General features: G+C 39.7%; 1 protein-coding gene across 1 annotated transcript in view; it reads right to left on the bottom strand.

Annotated features, from left to right (window-relative positions):
- Positions 1-6,377: 6,377 nt before the first annotated feature.
- Positions 6,378-27,282, bottom strand: part of LOC140241391 (syntaxin-18-like) — a 40,330-nt gene continuing 19,425 nt past the window's right edge. Inside the window, exons 10-11 of the mRNA XM_072321122.1 lie at positions 7,852-7,932; positions 6,378-6,470 (exon numbers count right to left, since the gene is read on the bottom strand). Coding sequence (XP_072177223.1) covers positions 6,378-6,470; positions 7,852-7,932 — 174 coding nt within the window. The remainder of the gene's footprint in view (positions 6,471-7,851; positions 7,933-27,282) is intronic.

Raw genomic sequence — 27,282 nt, 5'->3', positions numbered from 1 at the left:
TTGAATTCCTCATAGAATTACATGCTCTTTCATATTTCATAAGAGGTTTCTCATTATCTCAGTCACCAAAAAAAAAAAGTTAGAAACCTAAAATTAGGTCTCAACCAAAACTATACGATCCCTTTAATCCATCATTTCTCTTCCCCTCTCTCCCTCCTTTTTGCCATTACTCTTCCTTTCTCCTACCTCTCATCTTAAAGGGATGATACAGTATTGGTGAAGATGAGAATTGGGCTTTTAACTTTTTGCGAGATACCAAGAAAATACTTATGATATAGTACAGAGCACACCATTTTAAGAGGAATTCAAAGTTTATTTGATGAAAATCAGGTTTGGAATGACTAAAACATCCAAAAACAAAGTAAAACAAAGCGATCGTAATGAAATGTGGGTCCCACACTTTAATAGAATCATGCCACTCATTTTTTGATATCAAAACCAATTTTCATCAAGTAAATGTTGAATTCCTCATAGAATTACATGCTCTTGCATATTTCATAAGAGGTTTCTCATTATCTCACCAAAAAAATGTCAGAAACCTGAAATTAGGTCTTAACCAAAACTATACGATCCCTTTAACCCATTCTTTCTCCCACCACTCCCCTTCTGTTGTTCTTTTCTTTCTCCTACTTCTCACCGTAACCCATTCTTTCTCTCCTTTCTCTGCATTTTTTAAAATTTGTTATACCTCTCCCCTTAAAGGGATCGTATCGTTTTGGTTGAGACCTAATTTCAGGTTTCGAACATTTTTTGGTGAGATAATGAGAAACCTCTGACGAAATATGAAAGAGCATGTAATTCCATGAGGAATTCAACATTTATTTGAAAAAAAAAATTGGTTTTGAAATGGCTGAGATATCCAAAACAGAGCGATTCTATAGGAGTGTTGGACTCACCTTTTATTACGATCGCTTTGTTTTACTTTGTTTTTGGATGTCTTAGCCATTCCAAAACCGTATTTTCTTGGTATCTCGCAAAGAGTTAAAAGCCCAATTCTCATGTTCTTTTCCCCACCTCCCTCCCTTACCCTCTTTCTCCTTTCCTCTTTGTCATTCCTTTCTTTCTCTTACCTCTTGCCTCAACTAATTCTCTATACTCCAATCATTTATCCTCAGCTAAATCACGGATCTCGTCTACATGTAACAGTTTGCAAGCATGACTATGCACTTCCAGCAACACAAGTCTCTCCTGTAACAGTGGGCTTTTATTTAACTCTTTTAGTATCGTGAATTTCAGTTTGTCATGGATGATTTTTGCACAGATGCATGTTTCTCTCTCTTAACTCACTTTTGCCACCACCTTAAATTTTCAGTGACTTCGCCTTCTTGTGTCACAAAAACTGTGAGAAATTAAGATAATGACACAAAGACACAGTGACTTGAATTTTGATGTTAACTTTTATTTCCTTGATATAAGACATCTTAGATTCATATCTCAACTGTGATGACATCATATATCACACTTTTTTTTTTTTTTTTTTTTTACATAATTCAAGATTGATTCTACAACAAACAAATCGCTCCTTATCACCACTGTATATATTTCCAACCTTCTTAACACTGGAAACCTGTGATTTTAGATAGTCATAATTGTACACTCTTGGACAGTGGATGGCAAGCACAGAGAAAACATATACTGTAAAACACGATATTTTCGCGGCATGAAATTTTCGCGAGTTGCCTCTAACATTCAATGCGTATAGTGTTGAGAAGAACTTTTATGTGCATTTTAATTTCACAAATCTTGGCTCTCGCAAAATTTGCGAAAATTAAAATGCACGCAAACATTCCTTGTTGCACAGTAAATCAGTAAAGCAAGGCAGCATAGAAGACAACCATTTCCATTACAATAATAAGAAACACAGAAGTTTGTATAATGTCGTCAGCATCATCACCATCATCAATTCTCCTTATGAGTGGGTGTTATCTAAATCCTTTTGAGGATCTAACGAGAGCAGACTTACGTTTGCAGTGCCCATGCCACCAGCGATGGCGGCTCTTATCAGAGGCATCGCGACTGAAAGGCATTTCAACTACCAAAAGGCATTGGAAGGTTTGGAGGAAAGGACAAGGGTTGAGAGATTTCAACATGTGCCTCCCGATACAACAAGATTCGATGCTCATGGAATCTGTGTGATTTATTGTAAACGAAGCACTTTTCATTCACTTTGCCAAATGCATCCAGCATTGGCACCTAGAATGATTACATGATGAAGTAATCCAACTCTAAATTTGATAACATCTCTGTCAATTAACTCCCAAGAAGTCATTGGAAAATACTGGGACCAATGTATGTATGACAACAAAGATCCTCTAATCACCACCAGCAACTTGTAAAACCAAAACAACACTAACCTTTCCCTCTAATGAAAAAAAAAAAATATTATAATAATAATAAAAGAATTTATATTTACTTTTTTTTTAACTCTAAAAAATGAGATGAGAACACAGTAAAATTGGTAAATAACTGAAAATTTTGAAATATGACTAATCAACCATTATTCTTGTATAAAACCTATTCTGGAACATGGTCATCAAACGTTACATCATCAAACTGATAAAAAGAGAGTTTGTATTCCAAAATCAATGGAAATTCTCTCAGAAGCTGTTAGATTTAGGTGGAAAAAAAATTACATATATCTTGAATAAAGAAAACAAGAAATCAAAATTGATTTGCGAAACCACAAGCATGATACTGACCATTAATGCCTCACTAAAATCACTGGAGCCCAAAAAAAAAAAAAAAAAAGAAAAAGAAAGATATGAAGACTCGGAAGATAAAATGGCTTTGCAGTTTGAAATGAAGCACTCGATCCTGCCAAATTCTTGTTCATGTGACCAACTGTCACATTTTACCTCACAATGTAATGGTATGGTTGCATATTGTCTTGATTCATACAAATCTGTGTGACCCATGTGGATAGAGCTACGTGTACACGTGGTTGAAATGAAAACTCACGCTTACATGGTTAGCAGTCCTTTTGAAGGTGGTTATATAACGAAGGCATCGTTGAATATAAGAGACTACTTGTTGCTTTTCCCAGGAATGTACTCATCAGAACTCAATAAGCACACTCAGCGACCAATTGAGTCAACAATGACGATGTTTCGCAGATTGCAAAGCGAACTTTTGGCACCGCTACTTACTGAATGTAATTCTTGTAACCCTGCAGGCGATATGCTTCTTTTTTTTTCCACAAACATCGCGGGAGAAAAGTAATCAAAATGGTAGCTCTCCACAAGCATCTTTAACCAATTTACAGTATAATCCTGAAATCCCAGTGGGATGTGCACACGAGCTTCCAAGCTTTTCGTACATAATGGGTTAGAGATATCAACCTTTCCGTACAGAATCACACTTGTGGTGCAGACATAACGATGGCCTCACAGTGCAAGTTTCAGAATCATGCAATTACGCACAACAGTTTTCCAAGTATGTTTTTTTTTTAGTTGTACTACAGCAGCATGGATGACTCGAAAATGCTCGACGCAATACTGAATCGAAACGCCAATTTTGAGTGAATGTTAAAGTTAAATTCGACAAGCAGACATAGAAAGATATGAAATTAAGTTCTCGACACTGTCAGGATAATGGTTTCTCTGGGGCAAACTGCAAGCATCTTTAACCAATTTACAGCATAATCCTGAAATCTCAGTGGGATGTGCACACGAGCTTCCAAGCTTTTCGTACGTAATGGGTTAGAGATATCAACCTTTCTGTACAGAATCACACTTGTGGTGCAGACATAACGATGGCCTCACAGTGCAAGTTTCAGAATCATGTAATTACGCACAACAGTTTTCCAAGTATTTTTTTTTTTTAGTTGTACTACAGCAGCATGGATGACTCGAAAATGCTCGACGCAATACTGAATTGAAACACCAATTTTGAGTGAATGTTAAAGTTAAATTCGACAAGCAGACATAGAAAGATATGAAATTAAGCTCTCGACACTGTCAGGATAATGGTTTCTCCGGGGCAAACTGCACAGATTACATAACATTTCTGAAACAGCACTTGCCTCTTCTTGTGACAAGGTAAGAAATATCTGGGGAGTGAGCGAAGGGTGGGTCGGCTCATTTTGATTGCCCAAACAGTGCACTCCTGTTCTAGCAAACACAGCTATAACAAAAGTTTTGTTACAATGAAGTAAAAATTCAGGTACCAAAATTATCATCTATATCTCTTTACATGCTTTACTGCTTGGCTACGACATAACTTTGACATAACGAAAGAAAACTGCTTGTCCCGAGAACTTTGTTATAATGGGAGGCACCAGTACCATAACATTATCCTTTGGCTGTAACTCAGATTTACCAAATGCTGACAAGAAATTCATCTGTATAAAACATAAAAGACATCCAGACTTTCCACTGTCATTACCTATAAAAAGCTTTTGTTAACTTTGATAAACTGAGTAAAATCAGTCAGAGAGAAAAGATGGACACTAGAAAGGGACACATGTTAAAGCTTACCATGTTTTCATTGACACATAAGTGGGATTCACACTTACACAAATTAGCGGGATACAAATCTCAAGATTTGCATCGCAATCCCATGTTGAGATTTTCACCTGTGTGGACATGACAATCCCACTTTATAGCATGATCAGCATCGTGATCCAAATCCCAAGAAATCTTGCGATTATTTTGGAATTATCGCCATAACTTATCGCAGCATGTGTGATAATGCTGGAGCAAAAAATCTCGAGACTTTCAATCCCTTCATTCAAAACACGCATGATTAAACAGCGCACGAACACAAGGGCAATTCAGGGTCACCATTTCAGTAGATTTCAAGCACGTGCAGTTTGGCCGACAAATCATCACAATTAGCGGGATATTTCTGTCTGAATGGCCATAAAAAATTCTCGCGATTTGGATCGTGTTCATTATCCCACTATTTTGTCTGTCTTGAATGTGGATAGTGATATCAGCTGAAACCACACAACAGTAATCGAATCAAATTAGTTGATGATGTCATCGCTTCACCATAGTCATGCTGACCTGTGCAGCAATCTTTTACAAGATTTCCTTTATTTTTCATACTCTCACAAAGAATTACCTGTATTTTTCACAACAAGTATCTATAGTGTGTAATAGCAGAGCATGGACGACTTTTTACTGAAAAGTGAAAGCAGTGGTACCGGGTAATTTCTAGATTTGTCATCAAAAACAAGATTTTACGAAACATTTTTGTGTACAAACAAATGGAAGAGTTGTGAGGTGATGGTAACATCGTCCTCCTCCAGTTTGCCTGTGTGGTTGCTCCTTATCAGTTATATCACCACTTACGAGAGACTTTCAACCCGTTGGGAGGACGGTTTGAATTTGCTACAGCACGCATTTCCCGTAGACACCTGCCCGAGTCTACTCGGGACTCGTCCTCAATGGGTTAAAATTCCATGACTGATCTAGTTAAACATTTTCCATCCTGTTCATCTGATCTTAATCTATTCATCAAAGACAATTTGAACGTGTATTGGTTCTTTACTCTTAAAGGCTACCATGCACAGACAGTCTTATTGACATGACAACCAACCTGAGGGTCATAAACTTGTAGAAGTACTGTACGCTCCCTCTAGGTCAAGCCTGTACCTGGTCACAACAGCTAAAACAGAAGCACACCTGCAATCCCCTACAAACGTTTTTTTTTTTTTTCTTCTTTTTTAATCTTCATTCCTCGCTTCTTGGATACTCGGTCGGACGCAGCATGATTGGCATAAAGCTGTGGCAGTAAGACTCAGTGGTGATCCATGTCTGTGGACACAGGTCGGTAGGTCGGTGGCTACAATTATTGCCACCAGTCTCCACATTCCTGGCCTCTGCCACACTTTCATCGCCACTTTCTTGTTGTAGTGGTGGACCGTGCGTTGGCATCCATACAATTCACTCTCCTCCCTACGGTTGCCAGCAACGTGTTGTCACTTCCATTCCTGACCCAGGCTTGCCATATTCTGTACCTGTTGTCTACACAAGTTGCTGCCTTCCACTTTTAATAGATGCATACCACAGTTGTTATCCATTGATTCTGTTGTCTACTACTGCTGTCGTCCATTGATGTTGGTGGCCTATAAATGTTGCTGCCTTCCAACTGTTGATGCATACCACTGTTGTTGTCTATTGATTGTGTTGTCTACCACTGTTGCTACTGTACATACCACTGTTGTAGTCTATTGATGTTGTTGCATACAAATGTTGCTGCCTTCAACTGTCGTTGCATACCACTGCAGTTGATTACTGATAATGTTGTCTATCACTGTTGTTACATACCACTGTCGTTACATACCACTGTTGTTGTCAATTGATGTCATTGCATTCTACTGTTGTTGACTACCAGTGTTGTTGCCTACCACTATTGCTGCCACACTCAGCTCGCTAGCTGTACCAGTCTAGGAAGAGAAGGGAGAAGGAGCAGACGACGAGGAAGAAGAGGACCCAGAGACGAAGTCCGGCGTTGTTTTTGATTGCCTGTTGAAGAGGGGGGAAAACATGAAAATAGAAATTACACTCACTTAGAGCAATGTACAAACTAAAAATTATGACCCTTTTCAGCACTTTTTTGAAAACATTTTTCCTCCTCTTCCAACACTTTTCTCTCCATCATAAATGAATTCACACATTCATCATTTGTAAAAGAAACATTACAGATCTGTTTTCAGAGTAAAAAAAAAGAAAAAGAAAAAAAGATGTCTACACAAACAGAAAACAAACACAAACAGTGTATTATGCGTATCATTTCACACCCTAATAAGTGCAAAAAAGGAGGGAAAAATAAAATAGAAGTGTTGTAATATCTCAAGATAAAATGTAGTAAAAGTCTTTGATTGAAATATCCTGATTTAATACTTACAAATGCAAATCACGTGATTAATTTCTAAACTGCACATCCTTTGAAGAATAGGCTTTCTCTAAACTTCTGTTGAAGGTCATTCGAGTGTGGGCTTTGGCCCGACAAGGGAGTTTGAGATTGAATTTCTGTTTTAATGTTATAATTGTGCTCATCACTGTTTCCAACACTTTTGAACAATATCATTAATTCAATGAAGATTGATTGCAAACTGCTGTCATGGATCTGTTCCGGTGTGTGTGCATACTCGTGAGAATCGTACTTGTGCAATCACAAAACCGTGGTAATCCATTCTTTAGAAATGCAAATCTCATGTTGTGAGGTCAAATTTCCAGATGGTGCTTTTTCTTTTTTCTTGTTTGGTACTGTGAGTATATACCACACATTGGTTTGAGGATAAAAGAGGGATATTTTGAAGCTACCATTATTATGATCATGGACACCTTTTAAATGACAGGTCTGGAACAGTGTACTGGTACATGCTTACGTCTTTGCTAAGAGCTTCTGTCAGAAATGAGTAGTATCATGAGGTTATAAAGACACCTAATGTTGAAAAAAAAAATACTGTAAAAACCAAAAATTCTTGCGTGCATGAAACTTTCACGAATTTCACGAGGAGTCAAGATTTTGTGTCTTTAACGCGAACGTTTTTGTCTACACAATGCTCTGACTTCCAGAGGTCATTTTCAATTGTCTAATGCTGCGAAAAAGGCTGTCAGCTCCAAATCGTGAAAGTGTCCTGCCGCGAATGTTTCTGGTTGTTCAGTAAACAGGAATCCCGCGGGGTCAAGATAAATTGTTGCGTGCCTCACAGAAGGGCCGTAAGACTTGCGGGCTCAAAAAATCATGAAATAATGATGGTCACATCATAAGGAAGAGCTTTCAAATCTCTGTCAAATTATGTAACAAGCAGAAATTTAATTTGGGAGTGAAATTTCATGCTAGCGCCCTTCTGCTGGGCAGGCAACAACTGATATACTGTAAAATTGTGTTACATCTCACCTCTCGGATGTCCTGATTGGCTTCTTTGATGTTCTCCGTTGTGTTGACGACGGTGTCCGCTATCCTGTCTATGTCCCCATCCTGCGGAGATGAATGAACACAGAATCAACAGTGAATGCATTTGGAGGCGGGATTAACCCTTTGGGTGCTTTGAATTCTGCTGAGCACAGAAAACCCCATAGTGTCGTAGACACTGTCCATTGAAAGGGTTAATGTAGAAAATGAGGGGAGGGGTTCTTTTCATGATCCATGGGATGTTTGTTTGTTTGTTCATTTCCATCTAAGAAGATGGCTGGATAGCCCATATTCAGCTACAATGTATTTTCATTATCCATGGGACGTATTTGTTTTTCTAGCATAATGAAAGAGCACTTGACTTAACCTCTTTCAGTAAGCAGGGGGAATAATATTAGCCTTCGCATACATGTATGTCACTATAAACAAATTGATGGAATGTGCACTTTTCGTGAAAAATGAAATTTTGTGGAATTCTCCTGATATGTTGTTTATATTCTTGTCCATCATGACGTCATGAAGTGCAGTGGTCTCCTTCTCCAGTAATAACAGCACCGATACTTTAGAAATTAATGCATTACTTTGGAACGGATTGTCTGATTTTCCTTAACTTTCACTGATGTGTTTTACTAATATTACTGCTTTCACTCAATCCACATTTATATTTGGGCTTTGGTTTCCTTTAAAAGCGTCTTGCCCAAAGGCACAAAGCACCATGGCAGGACTTGGAACCCTAAACCTTTTTGTAGGAAGCCCTGTGTGCACACCACGTAGACACCTCCATGACTAATGAAATAGCACCTGGTGAGACTAAAAAACATACAAACAGACACATCCACATGCACACACTCCACATAAAAACATTGACACACACACACACACACACACATGCACACACACACACACACACACACACACACACAGACACACACACAATTACATACATTGTATGCTACGTTGTAGTACTGGTAGGCTCCATTAAGTCGCTGATATCTTAAAGGAAAATTTACCCCTAAGGATATGCAGTCAAACCTTAGTGATCACCTGTCCATAACACTCACCAGCCTATGGTAAAGGTAACCACGATAAAATCCCCCCTGGTCCCAACCTGCCAGGAAACGGTGTAACACTTACAAATTTGTGAACAGTGGCTACACGCTCAAAGTGACCAACAACTAAACAGATACGGTTTCTACTGCAATAACTGCATACAAAGATTTCACCAAAAACGCCTGGGGTCAACGCCCCCCCCCCCCCAAAAAAAAAGAAGGAAAAGGTGTAGTTACAAATCTACAAACAGTGATCACCTGCCGAATGTAACCAGCGACCACAGATTTGGTTTCCGCTGCAACAACTGCCCAGCTATTCAGCAGCAGAGCAACCAGCTGACTATAATAGCTTTATTGGCTATTGCATCAAACAGACGCTGTGAAGTCATGTTTGTGGCCATGGCAACCAGCATCTCTTTACAGTGACCACCTGTTCATAACACCCACCATCCTATGATGACCACAATGAAAATCTCCCCCAGTCCCAACTCCCCGCCCCCCGAAAACATGCAGTTACGAATCTGTGAACAGTGGCCACCTGCCTAAAGTGACCAGCAACTATAACAGATACGGCGTCTGTTGTAATAACTGCTCAAAGATCTTTCGCCAACAACCTCTAAGGTCATCCCCTCCCTCCTCAACCCCCCCCCCCCCACCCACAAAGGAAAATGTTGTAGTTACGAATCTACAAACAACTGCCTGCCACATGTGACCAGTGACCGCAGATTTGGTTTCCACTGTAACAACTGTCCACCTGCACAGCACAGAGCAACCAGCTGACTACAACTTTGTTGGCTATTGCATCATTTAAACAGATTCTGTTAGATCATGTTTGTGGCCATGGCAACCAGTCAGGAAGGGGCAGAGTAATCAGTTCACACAATGACTTGACATGGGTGTATACAATGTACTGTACATTATGGTATACTGTAACATGACATTCGATAACCATCATACTGTAAAAGTGGAAATTTTCGCGGTGTTGAAATTTTCGCGCATTTCGCGCAACCAGAAACTAGCACGAAAATAAAAACACGCGAATATTTTTGCTTGCCATACGTTCCTGTGCGTGATGTCTTGATTCCGCGGAATTAAAAACACGCGAAACTCTTCTGACCCGGCCTAGCGCGAAAAATTAGTCGCGCGAAAATATCCACTTTTACAGTAGTAGCTACTGCACATAACCCTGTATGTAACAACCACACGTTAATTCGAATACCACATCTCTGATTTCCCTTGTGCAGAGATTGTACAGAGGTTTGACTGTACAGCCGTGATCTGGCAAAACTATGTATCTCGTTTGAAGCGACTTTGAGATCATGATGTTATGAAAAACTCAATAAGCGAAGAAATTGAGGTACGTAGTTCTGCAAAATCATGGCCGTGTATCAGCATGGCACGGTTGCAGTGCAGTAATGGGAACAGGTCAGTAAAGTCTTGAAGTCATAATGTACAGAGCTCATTATGGAGAAGTGCCCCTTTACGATTTAATAGCATTTTACAAGAATGTCTCATTCGGTAAAGTTTCATCTCCATGCCTCCTCACTCAACATTTCTTGCTAAAGATATTCTTCATACAGCTTGGCCGAAATTATGGCAATTTTCACTTGTCGCACATTCCTGGCTCCAATCAACTAATACAGTTCACCCCCATTATAACAAACACGGTAATAACAAAATTCCGGTTTACGACGAAGTAAAAATTCAGGCCGCAACATTATCCACTCTATGCATTTTTATTACCTCCGCCAAGGGAGGAGGTTATGTTTTCGTTACCGTTGGTTTGTTTGTTTGTTTGTCCTTGTGCAAAATAACTCCAAAAGTTTTGCACGGATTTGTATGAAACTTGCAGGAAAGGTTGAGAATGACACAAGTAACAAACGATTAAATTTTGGCAGTGATCCGAAAATTTGGGAGGAATTTATGAAGGATTTTTGATATTTGAAAAGGTAGGGTCAATGAACTTGGGAGTTTAAGCAGCGCATTTTTGATGTTTTCAAACGCGAACTAAAGTGCATACTCTACAATATTTGTAGTTTCTGCTAGGGCGAGATGCGCCGCGCAGCTGAGGGTTTATGACGTAACAAAGGCTTCTATATTGGGAAATCGGGCGATTTTTCAGCATGTATACCTGTGGGTGTGGAAATCACTGATCTCTGTGGAAGAGCCCAAAGAGTTTTTCCCCAGTGGTAGAGAAGAGAAAAATCTCTTTGGGAAGAGCAAGATCACTGGTGGAAAGAAACTGCTTGGCGGAAGTCCGCGCTCTCAGAGCGCTTTTCTAGTTGTTTATTTGTTTGATAATAACGAAATTTCAATATAACGAAAGAAAACTGCTGGTCCTGAGGACTTCGTTATAACGGGAGTCTACTGTATCACACACTGAAAATCTGGGTACGATAAAACATCAGAGTCGAATATCGGCGTCACATGGTGACAGTGAATCTTCACCACTGTCACGATGGGCACGTGCCCGCAGAACGTGACCGCACAGAGTGTGACTGCACTGTGGTGAAATCTCACAGAGGAGTTTCTTTTTCTTCCAGCAAAGAAAGGTCGCACAGAAGGGTTAGAAGTGTACGCCTCATTATCCCCTGCACTGATACAAGTGTTTAAGTGGTGAATTGAAATAATTGAAAATAATTGCGCAATATTGCACCCTGCAAATCATTTTTACTCCAGGTACTGAAGCATCAGTATTCGCTGCTTTTCACGGGCACTCCACATATGATGTCTGCTCTTCGGTGTGATTTGGATGCGCTCTCCAAACCCAACGAGCTCTCGTTGCAGATGCCAGACATACGGCATTCCATGGAAGACAATGTCTAGTAAATCAGAAAGACAAGGGCACTCAAGAAAGATGAGAAGACTTGAGCAGATTCTCCTTAGACGCAACTCATACGCAAGGAAATTTCATACGAAGAATCGGGGAGAGGCAATCAATACGGTGTTTGTCGCATACCAGTTGCAACTTGGCCCATACTTCGCAAATTAAAAAGCAAAAAATGAACGGACCAATACCGGAGTTTTTTGTGTTTTTAAGTCTTTATTGAATATTTTTCCAATATCACTGTGATAAATCAAATAAAATTATCTGGAGTAAAGAATGCTACATTGCTGGTAAGAATGCCGTTTCAAAATATGTTCTTGGAATGTTATGGAGTACGTATGAGAGGTAGTACCAGTAGACATCACAGGAGTTGAGTAACATGCATTGCTAATAATTCAATAGTGACTCATCCTTGCATTTCTTGCATTAATACTGATAAAATGGAAATTAAAAGTCTCACGTGAATAGTTTTGCTCGTCACATGTTCCAGGAGTTGATATCTTGATTACAAGGTATCAAAAACACAAGAATTACAAGGTATTAAAAACACAAGAAACTCATCTTACCCAACCAAGCACCAGAAATTACTCACACGAAAATATCCACTTTTACAGTACTGGATTTCTCGCATGTAAAAAGTGACAGAAACGAAAAGGAAGAGATGTATACATGAATTATGCATAGGTGAAAAAAAATATTCAGTATGCTTTGATATATGACCACAATATCACACCATGAGCCACTACACACACCTACAAACTCCACAAAATATTCCCCTGACCTCACCGACTTTTTATCACATACATGTTGAAACTTTTGAACAGAGAAACAAAGAAACTGGCAAAGATGTCTGGAAACTCATTGTCAGAGCATAATATACTACCTATTGGACTGAAGCACATTTCTACACCTGAGCAGGCTTGCTAATCTACAACTACTTCATGTTTGCACGGATTACTGAATGCTGATGAAAAAGGCTTGGTGAGTTGAGCTACGTGCCTGGCCACTTAAGGGATTTACAGGCATAACTTAACTCATCTGGGGCCCATTTCATAAAACTTGTCATTACTGACAACTGCCATGTTTCTATGACAAATTTGCTCTCAGCCAATCAGATGCAAGGATTTCAGTAGCTTGTTACATCTATGACAACTTGTCACTGATGATGAGTTTTATGAAACGGGCCCCTGATCTGCATCAGACTCCAGGACACAAATTAACTCATGACAATATTCTTAATTTGCTGCATCACTGAATTTTAACATCTGCATCGGGAGTTTATGACAAAGCAACACTTGCTATTACTTCACATCTACGTATTCGTGATCATATCGAATTTTTACTTGCGTCAGAATTTGGGGGGACAAAGAAGCGAAGACACAAAGAAACTAGAAGCCAATAATTATCATTTGCGGGATATGATTTGGCATTGACAGACAAGTGGATACGAGGGATTACTTCTTATTTTACCCAAGACTAGATAAGAACACACACACACATTTATACAGGAGAGCACATGTACATGTATGCGGTCAGGAATTTGTAGTCCATATACTACTAGGCCTATCGGTGCTAATTTCCTGTTTTCCCAGGCTACGAATCGCCTGGCAGCCCCCGAACCTCGCCCAGCACCGTGTTTTTTGCCGCCGCCGATCCCTCGAAACGAGTGATAAATTGATTTGACATTTATGTCGCAGAATAGACTGGGAGGGGGTACTGCCACCTATCAGACTTGTTGGTGTCTTTGTTAATTTAGAGACGTGGTGTTTGACCACAAAGAGAAAAAAAAAAAAAACAGTCACTGGGTGGCTCATGAGTCTGACTTTTGGCGTGGTTCGTCTCTCTTCTCCGTCTCCTTTGTGCAGCAGAAATAGCGATGATGTAATCATTGTGACCCACAATTTGCACTGAGCGTATTTTTGAGGCGGGCTGATCTCTCTCCCCCTGCATTCTTCTCATCTGTCTTTCCCTTTCCTCCTTGGGCTCCTCCATTTTCATTCCTTCTCCCATCCTCCTCTCCTCCTCCCGACACTTCTTCATCATCTCATTATGCTCCTTCTCCTTGAATACCTTTTGCACTGTAAAACCACTCGAAGACCATTTATCGATTAAATGGCACTGGCGTAGTTGATGCTGAAATCATGTTCAACACAGCAGTAATTCTTGCTTTTTGCAGAGGACTGGTTATGCTACAATTGTTTTTCCTTTTTTTCTTTTTTAAGGCATTGGAATATTGTGGGTCAAACTGTTAGATTTTGAATTGAATTTTTTTCGGGGCTCACCGTAAAATTCCAGTACATTACTAGGCTACCTTTGCAGACCCATGCACTGCATGTGTGTCCATCATGTATATTTTGTGAAGAAAGTTCATCAAAACTTACAAACATTTCTATATACATTCTTGCCACACACTCTATAGGTTATTACATCAGCTCTTACACTTTTAGATTTGTGTTTATAGATTAAAAAAAAAATACAGAAGACTGCAACAAAAAGGCTTAAGTGTGGCTGACACAAAGAACTATTGAGTAGTTGAGTTTTGTGCATTATTCAAATTGTAGATAACTGTCCCCTGAGGTTCATATTTAATGTTTTGCTGCATTTTGGGAGGTCTGTAAAAGGTATCCCCTACCTTTAAGATAAGCCAACCCATCTGGATAACTCAAGAAAATAACTCCTGATCCTTTTCTTTGTCTTATAGCTACAATCTAGTCAATATTAGTTCACACACATCATGAGAATAAATGAATGAATGAATGAATGAATGAAAAGTTGTATCGCCCTGTTGATAAGCTAATAGCTGGGGTTATGAGTGTGAGTTCTGACAGAGATATCAAGGAGTTCCTTGTGAATAATCCCCTCAGTACCACTGACTCAAAAGATGCTAAAATTGCATGTAATACAGTTAGTTCATGGCTTAGAAGTGTTAGATTTTTAGGACCTTACAATTTCCTTGTTAGACCGTGGAGCTACCATGTAGCTCCATGGTTAGACAGAGTTCTAGAGAAGAGATAAGCTTTATTTCAGTGACATAACAGTTGAGCTTTAGGCAAGGAAAACATTTGACCAAAAATATGTGGCACTTTTTAATGACACAACTTTGTTCTTAATAGTAACAACAAAATGTAATACATGCTCCCATGTACCCATGTACATGTTGGAAGTTCAGCATTTGTACACTGCAACAATTTGGTTAGGCTATTGTGTGTTTCAAGGTCCTTATGATGAAGAATGGGATATGCAAAATCTGCTTAAGCAGCCCATTTTCAGCTCAATCTATATTACTTTGTGTATCTTTGAATATTGCTTCCATTTGCTAACTATGCCATTACTTTGTGCACAAAATCAAAGAATTAGATGGCATTTTTGTTTTGTTATCTATGAAACTGGAATTACATACATATAATTCATTTATTGAAAAGAATTTCCAGCAAGGAAATTCCTCCATGAAATGAAATAATGCGCGGAAATTGTCTCGAATTAATGTAAGAGGGTTGGTGTCTAGAACCATTTCCCTCTCCCCCACAGCTTTTGGGCGGTTATGCTGTCAGTATCGGTGATGTGCGAACAACCAAGCCATATTGGAGGAACGGGTTCGATCACTTCCCCCTCTAGGGCTGGTGACAGCCAATTTACGCCCCACACTGAGAAGCTGGGCCCCTTAGCAGACCTAGTTCACAAGCCGACTGAAGCGATCCGCTTGACAATGATGACGAGGTCAAACAAAAAGAGGAGGAAAAACAGATTTTTTTTTTTCCACCGGGGGATGATGTCAAAATTGCAGTTTGATTACACGTTAACGAGTCCGGGAAACAGGTGCCATCCGCAACACATTGCCTAACTTGTCACCCTCCGTCGCCGCGACGATGGAGAGCCCCGTGTCGTCGGGAGTGTTGCGGTGAGCGAGGGATTCATTAGAACGGCACGCCCAGGTTGGGGGGCACAGCGCGACACCCCTTGGACGGCCCAAGCCGTAATGATCCTTGTCGCCTGGAGCCTGTCAGGCAGCCAGCGCCTCGGAGCCAACGGCGCATCAGGCCGGTGGGGTTGCCATGGGTTGCCATGGGATGGAAAGACACGGCGCCGATCAGGGGGGGGGGGGGGGGACAAATCTACATTGCTTTTCACCACTTTAAAGCACGACAAAGCCAAAGCAACCAATCAACAGTTGTGTTCTCCCAACATCCATGCTATGATAGCTTGGCCAATTGCACTCTTTTTCAATCTGTGCCAAAAACCTAAAACAAATCTAAATGCTATGAAAACTCCTCCTTCTTTGTTTAGAGGAGGGGAAAAACACAATAAACAACACAAAAAGAATAGGGGGAAGAAAAAATCAAGTACATTTGTGACTACAGCTGATTTTTCCCTCATTTCAACTTCTTATGCAACTACTTGGTTGCAAATAATGTTGAGGAAACATCACAAATTTTAAAAACAAATTATGAAAAAAGACAACAATGGAAACTGTAAAAGCATCTTTGTATAATCATCAAAAAAAAAAATCATATCTGCTGAAAACTTTGTATATGGTATATAGTAGTCATTGGTCCAACATGGCAAGGAGCTTGCCTAATTTGCTTCCTACTTGGGCATCAAGCAAAAACTCAAATCAAGAGAAAAATCCTACAAAAATCACAATTTTCTGCACCGATTTAATATGGATACAATAAAGGGTAAGGGAGATTTATATATTTGAATATGACAGGCCACATTGAAACGGAATTGGTAACATACTTTGTAAAAATTTACAACAAAGTTTGGAGTTCAAAACAAACATTTTTAAAATTTTTTAAGGAGGTAAGACATTTAAACTTTTATACTTCTCTTAAAGAAATTGTCTGAAAGAAATTTCTTGTCATTGCTGTTTGTTTGTTTTTTCTCTTTCTTTCTTTCTTTTTTGTCTTTTTCTGTCTGTTTTCCTTGTCTGTTAACTTTGTAGTGATACCATAGTGATAGGTAATGCATCATAAACTGCATTAATTCACGACTTGACGTTCATATGAGAAACTACTAATCGACTACTCGTTGACTCGATGACATTTTGGGGAGTATAACAGCTGGAATTTCAAGTTCATTCATTGCAGTTGCTCATTGCATATTAGCAAACCCCCCTCCCCCGGAAAAAAAAAGAAAACCACAGCAGTATCGTTTTTTGGGGGTTTTTTTGGAGGGGGGGTTTCTGGACAATTGTGGTCAGAACACAGAAGATGATCACTGTAAAGCAATTATAGAAGATGATCACTGTGAAAAGACACAAGCAAAGAGAAACAATAACAGTGCTATGAAAGTTGAACTGCCATAAGATTATTCTTATACCAACTGCTAGTCTCAAATGCATCGCCAGCAAACAGTAAAACACTCCTGCTTACTTCCGGGCTCCACTCAAGAAGGCTTTAATATATATTATATATATCTATATCAGCTTGTGTGACATAAATCTTTCTGCAGAGCCTGACACCAACACTACATCACATCAACTCCCCTCAAAAATAAGAAAACAGAGTAAACTGAATAAATGAAGATCATCTTCACAATGCGGAAAGATCACCTTCCTGTACCACTGACTAGGTAAGGGGCCTTCCAGGATTAACGGGTAATTAGCTTTGACAGACAAGCCTACCTGTACATTGTTAAACCCCCGCTGGGATTTCAAAGACCACGATATAATTACAGTGTGGTAATTGGGCTCCCAGAGAGCGAGCGGTTTTTTAACCACTATCACACCAGCACTCAGATGACATTACAAGATAACCTCTGCTTTTCAAAAAAAAAAAAAAAAAGAAAGAAAAGAAAAGAAGTTAATGGATGAATAGATAAAGCTGAAGATTTACAAAAACAATACTGAAGATAACAACAAAAACATGAAAACAAATAAGATGGAAAATTTTAAAAAATGAAATAAAAATGCAACTGGAAAACAGGTGGAAGCATCCTTCTATGAGAATTCCCAGATATATCATAAAAGTGAATGTTAACATAGCAGCCCATGGTACTGTAAAAAGTGGATATTTTCTCGCGACTAATTTTTCGCGCTCAGCAGGGGAAGAAGAGTTTCGCATGTTTTCAATTCCGCGGAATCAAGACCTCAACTACTGGAACATATGGCAGGCAAAAATGTTCGCGTGCTTTTACTTTTGAGCTAGTTTCTGGTTGCGCGAAATGCGCAAAAATTTCAACACTGCGAAAATTTCCACTTTTACAGTAATCCATTGTCCACGTACCTTTCTCCTATTTCACTGAAATTCATTGTGAAGACAAAATTTACTTTCAATGTCACATTTGTCAGTACATTTTTTGTTTTTTGTTTGTTTTTTTAATCAGCCTCCGCTCAGATCAACCACATGGCAGGACTTGATATATCCAAATCTCTTAGTTCTGATTTTCACAAAAGTAAAATGCATACAAATGAGAAGCATCTTCAGAGGACTATGATGCGACATTTGTAGGGAATGAAAAGAGATATACACGAAGAGAAAACGAACTCCGACAGATGTTAGCTGCACCCCGACTCTCTCTCTCTCTCCTCCTCTGCAGAGACTGATGATGGTGATGTCACTCATTGACCTACATTTCGCTGTCATCGCCGCAACGCTTCATCACACCCACATGCAACGATCCTCTCTCTGACAAGACACCTTATCTCTGGGAGGCATCAGTTGGCGCATACTTGCAACAGAAATACCTCACTTTGTCAAGCTCCACCCGACTGCCTTTCTTACCCCCCCCCCCTTCCTCCATCCCAAATACACAAACACACAAGCACTCATAAGCACACACAGACACTTGATTCGTAAATAGCAAAACATTAAAAACTTGTCTCTCATCAGTAAGTGCCATTTCCCGTTTTCATAATCCTGTTTATTAAACCCACCAAACCACAGGTGCGTCACACACGCCCCGTTCTTACCCCCCTTGTCCTCAGGGGGGACGATCTCTCTCTCTCTCTCTCTCTCTCCCTCTCATTGCCAGTAGGCTACAAATGGGGGCGATGGAGGGGCAGGGGTCTTGCGTGATGGCTAATTGGTCGTTTGTCGCGCCTCGCCCGTGAATTTTGCCCTGCCATCTCCTCAAACGCCACAGCAGGTCGCCGCATCAACTCTCCATGTGTTCCGGAGGCGGTTTCAATCGCGGGACTGGGCTCATTTGCTAATACAGCTAGCAGTTTATTACAGTGCCAAGTAGACCAGAAGTAGGGATGTCAAATGTGTGTGTGTGTGTGTGTGTGTGTGTGTGTGTGTGTGTGTGTGCGCGTGTGCGTGTGTGTGTGTGTGTACATTATATGACAGAATTGCCAACTCTACATCTGACAACCATGCCACATGTTAAGAAATCTTTCGGTGTGGAAGAATTGTTCTGTAATTATCAGGAAGCATAGGGTTTTTTTTTTCCATCTTCGCTGGACTCAAATTTGTATAGATGCTATCATTTCAATGATGTATCATCATTATCATCATCATCAGTGTCATCCATCTCAATATTTTAATCATCACAACATCATCTTCATTAAAATCTTAATCATTATCATCATCATCATCATCATCCTACTCAATATAATTATCACATCATCATCTTCAGTAACATCTTGATCATTGTCATCATCATCATGACCATTGTCATTCATCCTTCCTTCCTTCCCCCTTCCACTAATTTGTACTCAATCAAAATTCAAAGTGAATGAAAATGTTTTTGATAGCACAGTTCGTTGCCCTCTGAACTTGGTAGATCATCCAAATTTTGAAATCACTCCCACGATCTTGGATGAGTATCAACAGGTCACATTCACTTGAACTTGAATACAGATGGGATGGAGAGTCGGACTTTACACTAACAAAAATCCTTTCCTCACTGTGTTTTACCATAGACCCCATGTATCTCCCCTAGTTCCGTATTCTCACTGGTAAACTATAAATTCCTAAGTTCTATATTAGGCATGATCAATATGAAGCATACATGATCTGAAAGTGGTGCCTATCCAGTGTTTTGCCTACTGCTAGTACTGTAAAACCCGAGATTTTTGCTTGCATAAAACTTTTGCTAATGATATCACAAGTAGTCGAGATTCGCAAAAGAAAAATGCATGGGAAAGTTCTACTTTGTTTTTTCTACACAATGCATTAAACGATAATGGCAATTTGCAAAAGTTTCATAGGCACTGTGAAATTGGCTCTCAACTCCAATTCTGTTAACGCCGTAAATTTCGCGAGGTTTTTATTTTCGCGAGTCAGGTGTTATCCACAAATCTAAAATCGTGTGAAAATATCAACTCTGAACCCATCATGAATGTGCCCTGTGTACAGATCATTTCTCCATTCAGGACCATAACTCCAAGATCATGACTTTAACCACTCATGAAATTGTCAGGAAGTCCATTTGTGAAAAATTAGACTTGTTAAATATCTGGCATACATACACAGTATGTGCAAGTTTCATGCTGTGAAAGTTTCAAGTTTTACCGTAACTGCATTATCAGTGAGAGCCAAAGCTTGCTCATGAAATATGTTGGAATAAGTTGGGCTTTTTTTTTTTCATTGCTGTTTTCCTTTTACACTCACAGTACCATCACAGCCCACTGCTTCCTGGTCTTTTTTTTTTTTAATACAATTACAAATAACTGTTGAAATATTTCCTGAATGATCAAATTTCTGGCAAACATTGTGTATGTGTGCAGATAGCTCAGCAGGCATAATGCCACCACTCATGCTTGCCCAGCTTGGTAAAAATCACCTAGGCATCATAATCACTAATCAGCAATCTTGAATAAGAAGATAATTATTGTGTCTGGGCATGGGCTCAATCATCAGGACATGCTTATAGATGTACATGTATGTCAATACTTGACAAGAACGTAATATCAGTTTGATGTGCTGAATAGTTGATGGGGTGAATGTCTCCATGTTTAATGTTTAATGCCAATCTCCAACACATCTAGAGCATGACAGCAAATTCTGCATTCAAAATGCATCCCAGGGAGACTGGGACACAAATCACAGATATCGCACTCCTTGACTAAATATACAGTTCCAATCCACATGGATTCTCCATCAATGGCACACGTATAGAGCAAATAACGTCACACTTCGAGTGTAGATTGGTTGACGTAAGTCACATTTGAATGATGTCTGGAAAGACTCCTCCTGTATGCATTTAGTGTAGTGGTTGTGTGATGTACATCTAATCACTATCTTTTTCATAATGTTGAAAACAGTCATTCAGTAGACTGGACTATTTAAAGAGATACATGTAGGCCTACATTGTAAGGGAAGCATAGCAAAAAAAAAATTTAAAGAGAAGGAAAAACTTTAAAAAGCATCAAAGCTGAGCGTAGGCATATGGCCATCTCCAAGGAACAGTGTTTTGGAGCAGATTGACTGTCCGTCATCTGGACAGGGGAGGATCTTTCTTTCTGGAAGAGTAAGGGGGAGGCAGAAGACACAAACTTTGAATTTCTGCGGCAAACAGAAGAAAGGAAATGATCTGTACTTGCCCATTTGGACAACTACGGTGGGAGTGGGAAGACACCGAGAGCACTGGGAAGACACCGAGAGCACTGGTCAACAGCAAGTACTGCGATGGCATTCACAGTTTCGAACATTGTTTAAAGCCCTCACTGTGCTTTATTCGCAGATTGGCGTGGATGTTTAGTAATTAACTGTGAATGGATAGGTATTACTGAATCCCCCAAATCCCTACTGAGTCACCATGGCCTTCTTGTTGGAGACCAAAGGTACATTGCTACATCTGGGTGGGCTTGCTAACTTTACAACTGAGCTCTGTTTCGATGCATCACTGAATGAAATGCTGATGAAAAGAAGCATGGCAAGTTCAGTTATGTCCCTGGGCACACAAAGGGTTATTAAATACCATTTCACCAACTATTTGTATCAATCATTAAAGTGTTTGAAGACCAATTGGGTCCCATCCCTAGGCCCAAAAAGGGGGGGGGGGGGAAGGCACCCCGGGATGTGCCATGAACATGATCTTTCTGTCCCTGTACATGAGCAATTGCACATGACTCAAACTGCTTACAGTTATGCTGACATAAGATGTACCAGTGATTAAACTAAAGGCGCATAGTCCCGCTAGTGTAGAGGGCGCCGTTGAGGATACTGCTGATCACTGTTAGCATTGATACAAAGATTGCCGAAGTTGAGCTGTCATCGAGAGTAAAGCGCGTAGGTGTTGCTAAGTAACGTTGCCTTCATTGTCTTCTCTGCGTATCACACAGTCTGTAGTAATGCCAGGGTGCGTGCATATGTGCTTCTTACTATGACATGACAAAAGAAGTTTGCTGAAGCTGTCACCCCACTCAGCCAAATCATAAACCAAACTGTGATCGGACCACAACTGACTACAGTGGATCAGACTTCCTCGGACTCGGGAAAGTGGGTCACAGCGTAAGTGCAAAAGAGGTGTCGATAGCGTAGGTTTCTATAGAAAACTTGCGCCGTGCGCCCGCGTATGCATTTGACTATTAAAATCACCGGGACCATGTGCCTTTAAGCACTCGAGCGGTGACAAAGAGTCAATGGGAAATGGGAAAGCAATTTAGATTAAATATGTCACATATAGCTAACACCATCTTCTTTTTCTCATATGGCACGCAGTTGTTAAAACACTTCCTGACTATTGCTAGTCACATGGGCAAAGCACGAGGGGGTGGGCATCACTCGCTGGTTTTTCTTGTGTGGGTTCGTACCCTGCTCTTTGTGACGAATGAATGAAGTGGGATCTTTTACGTGCACGAATCATGACTGACTAACTCACACACGGGACCTCCACTATACTATGTCCTTTCTGAGGGACAGAGTGTTTACTGGATGGGTTGGTATGATTACACACAACATTGCTCAGCTTGGCTCGGGAATTGAACCCAGGTCCTTTGGATTGGGAGGCGCTACTGACTAAGTCAAATCACCATCCAATATACACGTACACTGTATACAGTCAAATCTCTCAGCGAGGTACCTCAAATCATTGCATACAGTAACATGTGATCCAGAGCAGATGTAGCACACATATGTGTAAAGATGTAATCATTTGTGTTTCTATATGTCTACCATGTTTGTTTGTGTGTGTGTGTGTGTGTGTGTGTGTGTGTGTGTGTTTTGTGAATGTGCCTGTCTAAGTGTATCTCTGTGCAATGGTCCTGATTTCTGAAAGGTAATTATGCCCTTTTGATTCCAACAAATGGCAACAGACACAACTTACAATTCAGACAAAAACACAGAATTATTGTCAACCAGTAACATCTGGGTTTGGATGAGCACATACCTTATAGGTCATTCCTCTTTTAAAAAATTGGAAGATAATACCTATGTTTTTTCTCCCCCCCCCCCCCCCCACCCCTCTGAACATCATCCCGAAATACCAACATTTGATATAGCAGAATGTCAGTTAATCTGCTACCATTGGGGCCAATTTGAATTGATCAAATTTAACCTCGGCGGGCTTTTGTGCCAAATTGTTGCAAAAGTGGCGTCCATGTGCATAGGAAAAGCCTTTGCAGAGGTCAAACACCTAGTGCATTAAATGCAATTGACTACAAATTACTAAACATCATTAGAATTCCAGTGCCTTAATGAGGGGACCCTCCTGTAAATGAATTTTGCCATAAAACAGATTCAATATAAACAATGAAAACTCAGCTTTTACTATCTCTTGGCTCATCTGATTACTCTTTATTTGACATAATTTCACTCTCAAAGAATGCCCTGAACCGAGTTATAATAAACCATTCATAATTCAAAACAATAATACTCGTAACAACAAAAAGTAAGTTATTATTGATCTGACATTAGAAACTTCTCTATGACGACATGAAAAGAGTCTGTTTATATTGCAATATTCCATCATATGTACTAGGTATAATATTTGTGGCCCCCTGTACTTCGATATTTTTTTTGTACAGAATTCTGTTTTTTTACCTATTACTTCAGTCAAGAACTCCATTCATTAATTCAAGAAAGGCTTCTTCAAAAAACTGCATGAAATTTTGAATTGTGCAAGCTTGCATGGCTTGAGGGCCAAGTATGTTCAATTTCTACTCACAGGATCTTAAAGCAATTAAGTAAATATTTGTAACTCCTGATTTGCAGACACACAGATCAACACCTAAACTATTTTAGCATACAGACATACTAAGAAGAGTAATTACAATTCAGTTTTTGGAAATAATGCAGTTGATAATAATAATAATAATAATAATAATAATAATAATAATAATAACAATAATAATAATAATGATAATAACAATAATAATAATAATAATAATAATAATAATAATAACAATAACAATAATAATAATAATAATAATAATAATAATAATAATAACAATAATAACAATAATAATATTAATAATAATAATAATAATAATAATAATGATAATAATAATAATAATAATAATAATAGTAATATGATTCTTAGTAATATATTTTTTGTAATACAAAAACGGTCTTATAAATCAAGGCTGTTGCCTTGGAGACAAGTCAGCATAATTACAGCGCATACTAATCCATGGTTACAGACATGCCGTGTGAAGAAGAGAAGGTATTCCCCTTGTGCAGCCAGGGAGAGACTGGGATATAATTTGTCTGACAACCATCTCGACCCACATGCCGTGCAAAGTCTCCCGTAACATCCTACCATAAATACATATAGACAGAAGAGTGCATGTACCATATCACCTCGACAAACTTCAGAGTGAAATTTAGCATTATCTACAAAATCTCCTTGTTGGCAGTCAGTGTCCTTTTCAAAAGTAATTACCAATCTTTTTTTGTCTTTCACACCCCGCAAACATATGTGCACATGACAATTAACAAACCAGTACACAAAATACCTGTTGCCTAGCAACGCAATCAAAGAAGGAATGCGAGCTGATGCCTCCTCTGAAAGGTCATTTAAATGGTTGCCCTTAAGTGACTGGTCTTGTGACACAAAGGTTGGTTATTTGATTGACTATCTAAAGTTAGTCCCTTATATCATCACAACTTGCCACTCTCTCTGCTCTCTCTCTCTTTTCCTCACGTGAGCCAAGGAACATCAGACCTTATCGAGGTCAATCTAATTTGAATGCCTGTGCGCTCCACAGTTGGTACCGCAAATCTCTCCTCGGCACTCGCCAAACATCGTTCCCTGTTCGGAAGGTGACATTCCCCTCCCCCCATCCCCCCCCCCCCCCCAAGAAAAAGAAGCACCCGTTCAAACCTCCGTGTCCTCATTTGATGGTCGCTACTTTGGTTAGCTAATTGGGCGTTCCCAAGTGGGATCTTCCTCTTTCTTTGTCTCACGAAGAGTCCAGCAAGGGAGTGGGGGGGGGGGGGGGGATACTTCTTTACACCTTCGACAAACGTCAATTCTCATCTCCACCCTCGGGTCTCCACGGCGACCTTGCGTTGCCGCACATGGCAACAAAGGACACCGCAAAAAAATATCACCTCTCTCGGCGTGTAACGCCAGACGTACACCCTGACTGGACATGACAAGAGTTCTATTTTCGACTCACGCAGACAAACTATGCATGGCACTCATAATCCTACAGTGTGGATTTTAAGGATTTTAGGAGGTTAAACACAAAGAAAATGGCTTATGTTCACATACAAAGTGACCCCTGTTATGAAGAGCACATGATTTTCTTTTTTCATATCTCTCTCTCTCTATTTCTATCTATGTATTACCTGACCCCAAATAAACTGATTAAGAACAATAGCACTTGCAAATCATGCACTTTAAAAGTTCAAATGAATATTGAAGGTGAAAAAATTTGACAGCATGGGAGAATGATCACGAGCTCTTGTCTCTGTAGACAAAAGACAAAGGATTTTCATACCATGTGTCAAAAGAGTCATTTTGCTCTACAACATCTTGAAGCAGCAATTTCTCCAAAGCTTCACTAAGTTGTCCTCACTGAGAATACCAAACTCAACAGGCGAAACTGACTTGTACAAAGTGTATGCTATTAAAAATGTGCACCAAAGATGATTTCCACTTGGAATTCCTCATTGGTAGATGAACACAAAATATTCTACTGCATTTGTACTCATTGCATAACAAAGACCAGCTAATGCATCAGTGTGGTTTTTTCTTCACACATTCAATTTCATTGTCAACTTTAAGAAATAAGGAACCTGTCAAACAAGGTATTTATCAGCTGCTAGTGCATCCATCAACATTTTACTCGTTTCCCATGAATGCATGAACAGTTTGGTGAATAACCCGTTGAGGACGGACTGATTTCACTGCAACACACATTTTCAACAGACACCTGCCCAAGTATACTCGGGACTCGTCCTCAACGGGTTAACACGTGAAGCTCATGGACTCATCATAACAATGGGTGTCCTTGAAAGATGATTTCTGTGTCAACTGCAGTGACAAATTTCCTCTCTTTGACTGACATTACATGTATATCACAAACGTTGCCAGGCCTAGCGGTCTCTTCTGAGTGTGCTTAGGGGACAACTGCTGTACTCAGAATATCACATGTCACATTTAAGCTCAAATGAGCTAACAGATCTAATGTGAGAAAAAGGAAAATATTCAACACAGTCCCTTAATTTCATTGGAATATCATACTGCAGGCATCTATGAGCTGTCTTTTGATGAGCAGTCAAATTTTACAGGAATGACACATTATAATGTGAAATTACTGTCTCCCATGGAAGTTGTCGTTTGGAGCTACAGATAATGTGACTGTTATCTGCTGGACCCCCCCCCCCCATCCATAATGCTCAGTCAATGCCTCTCACTCTAAAACTCGCAATCAGATGACAACATCACAACACTATATTGATATGAAAAAAAAAAATGAACTTGGGTCAGAGCAAACATGTTTTCCAAAACTGAAAACAAAATCACGAGACAAAATGAATCCTGTCAACACCGAATTTCGCCTATTCCTTGCAAAACTTGACAAAATTATTTCGTGAAATTTGTGTTTTCTTACCCCATCCCCTCCCCCATGCATACAAATACAAAAATTGGCTCATTTCCACGGTCATCAATGTTGATCTCATCTTTGCCTCATCTGCAAAGAGCATCCAAAGCCGCAAATGGTTTTCACAGGTTATGGAGTATCGTCTTGACATTAAAGGCTATGGATTCTTAATGGGAAACTGTCTGAGGTAGTCACTGTCTCAGTGGAAGACTTGAGATCTCCAGCCACTCAAGAGTTACAACGGATGGGAATTCTACAGCCTAAAGTTTCCATGGTAATGCAAAAATGGGAACACAGGGCAGACAACTTTGTTTGATTTAGAGACTGGACTGCAGGACAAAAAAACAAAAACAAAAAACACTAATACACCTCTCGACAATTTATTACTATAGCAAAGGATGAGAGAACATGTGATATAATCTCCTCCTCCCCCTCCCCCCCCCCATCATCTATTTACTCCCTTACCCCACTTTTCCATTCCCTCCCTCTCCTTCATCTCCCCTCCACCCATCCAACCCCCTCCAACCCTCCCACCCCCACTGGACTGAAGTCTACAAAGCTGATATACCTTTGGACAACTTATTATGACTAATTATGACTAG

This window comes from Diadema setosum, chromosome 18 (assembly GCF_964275005.1).
Source record: "Diadema setosum chromosome 18, eeDiaSeto1, whole genome shotgun sequence".
NCBI lineage: Eukaryota > Metazoa > Echinodermata > Echinoidea > Diadematoida > Diadematidae > Diadema > Diadema setosum.
This window is presented reverse-complemented; position numbering and strand designations above follow the sequence as displayed.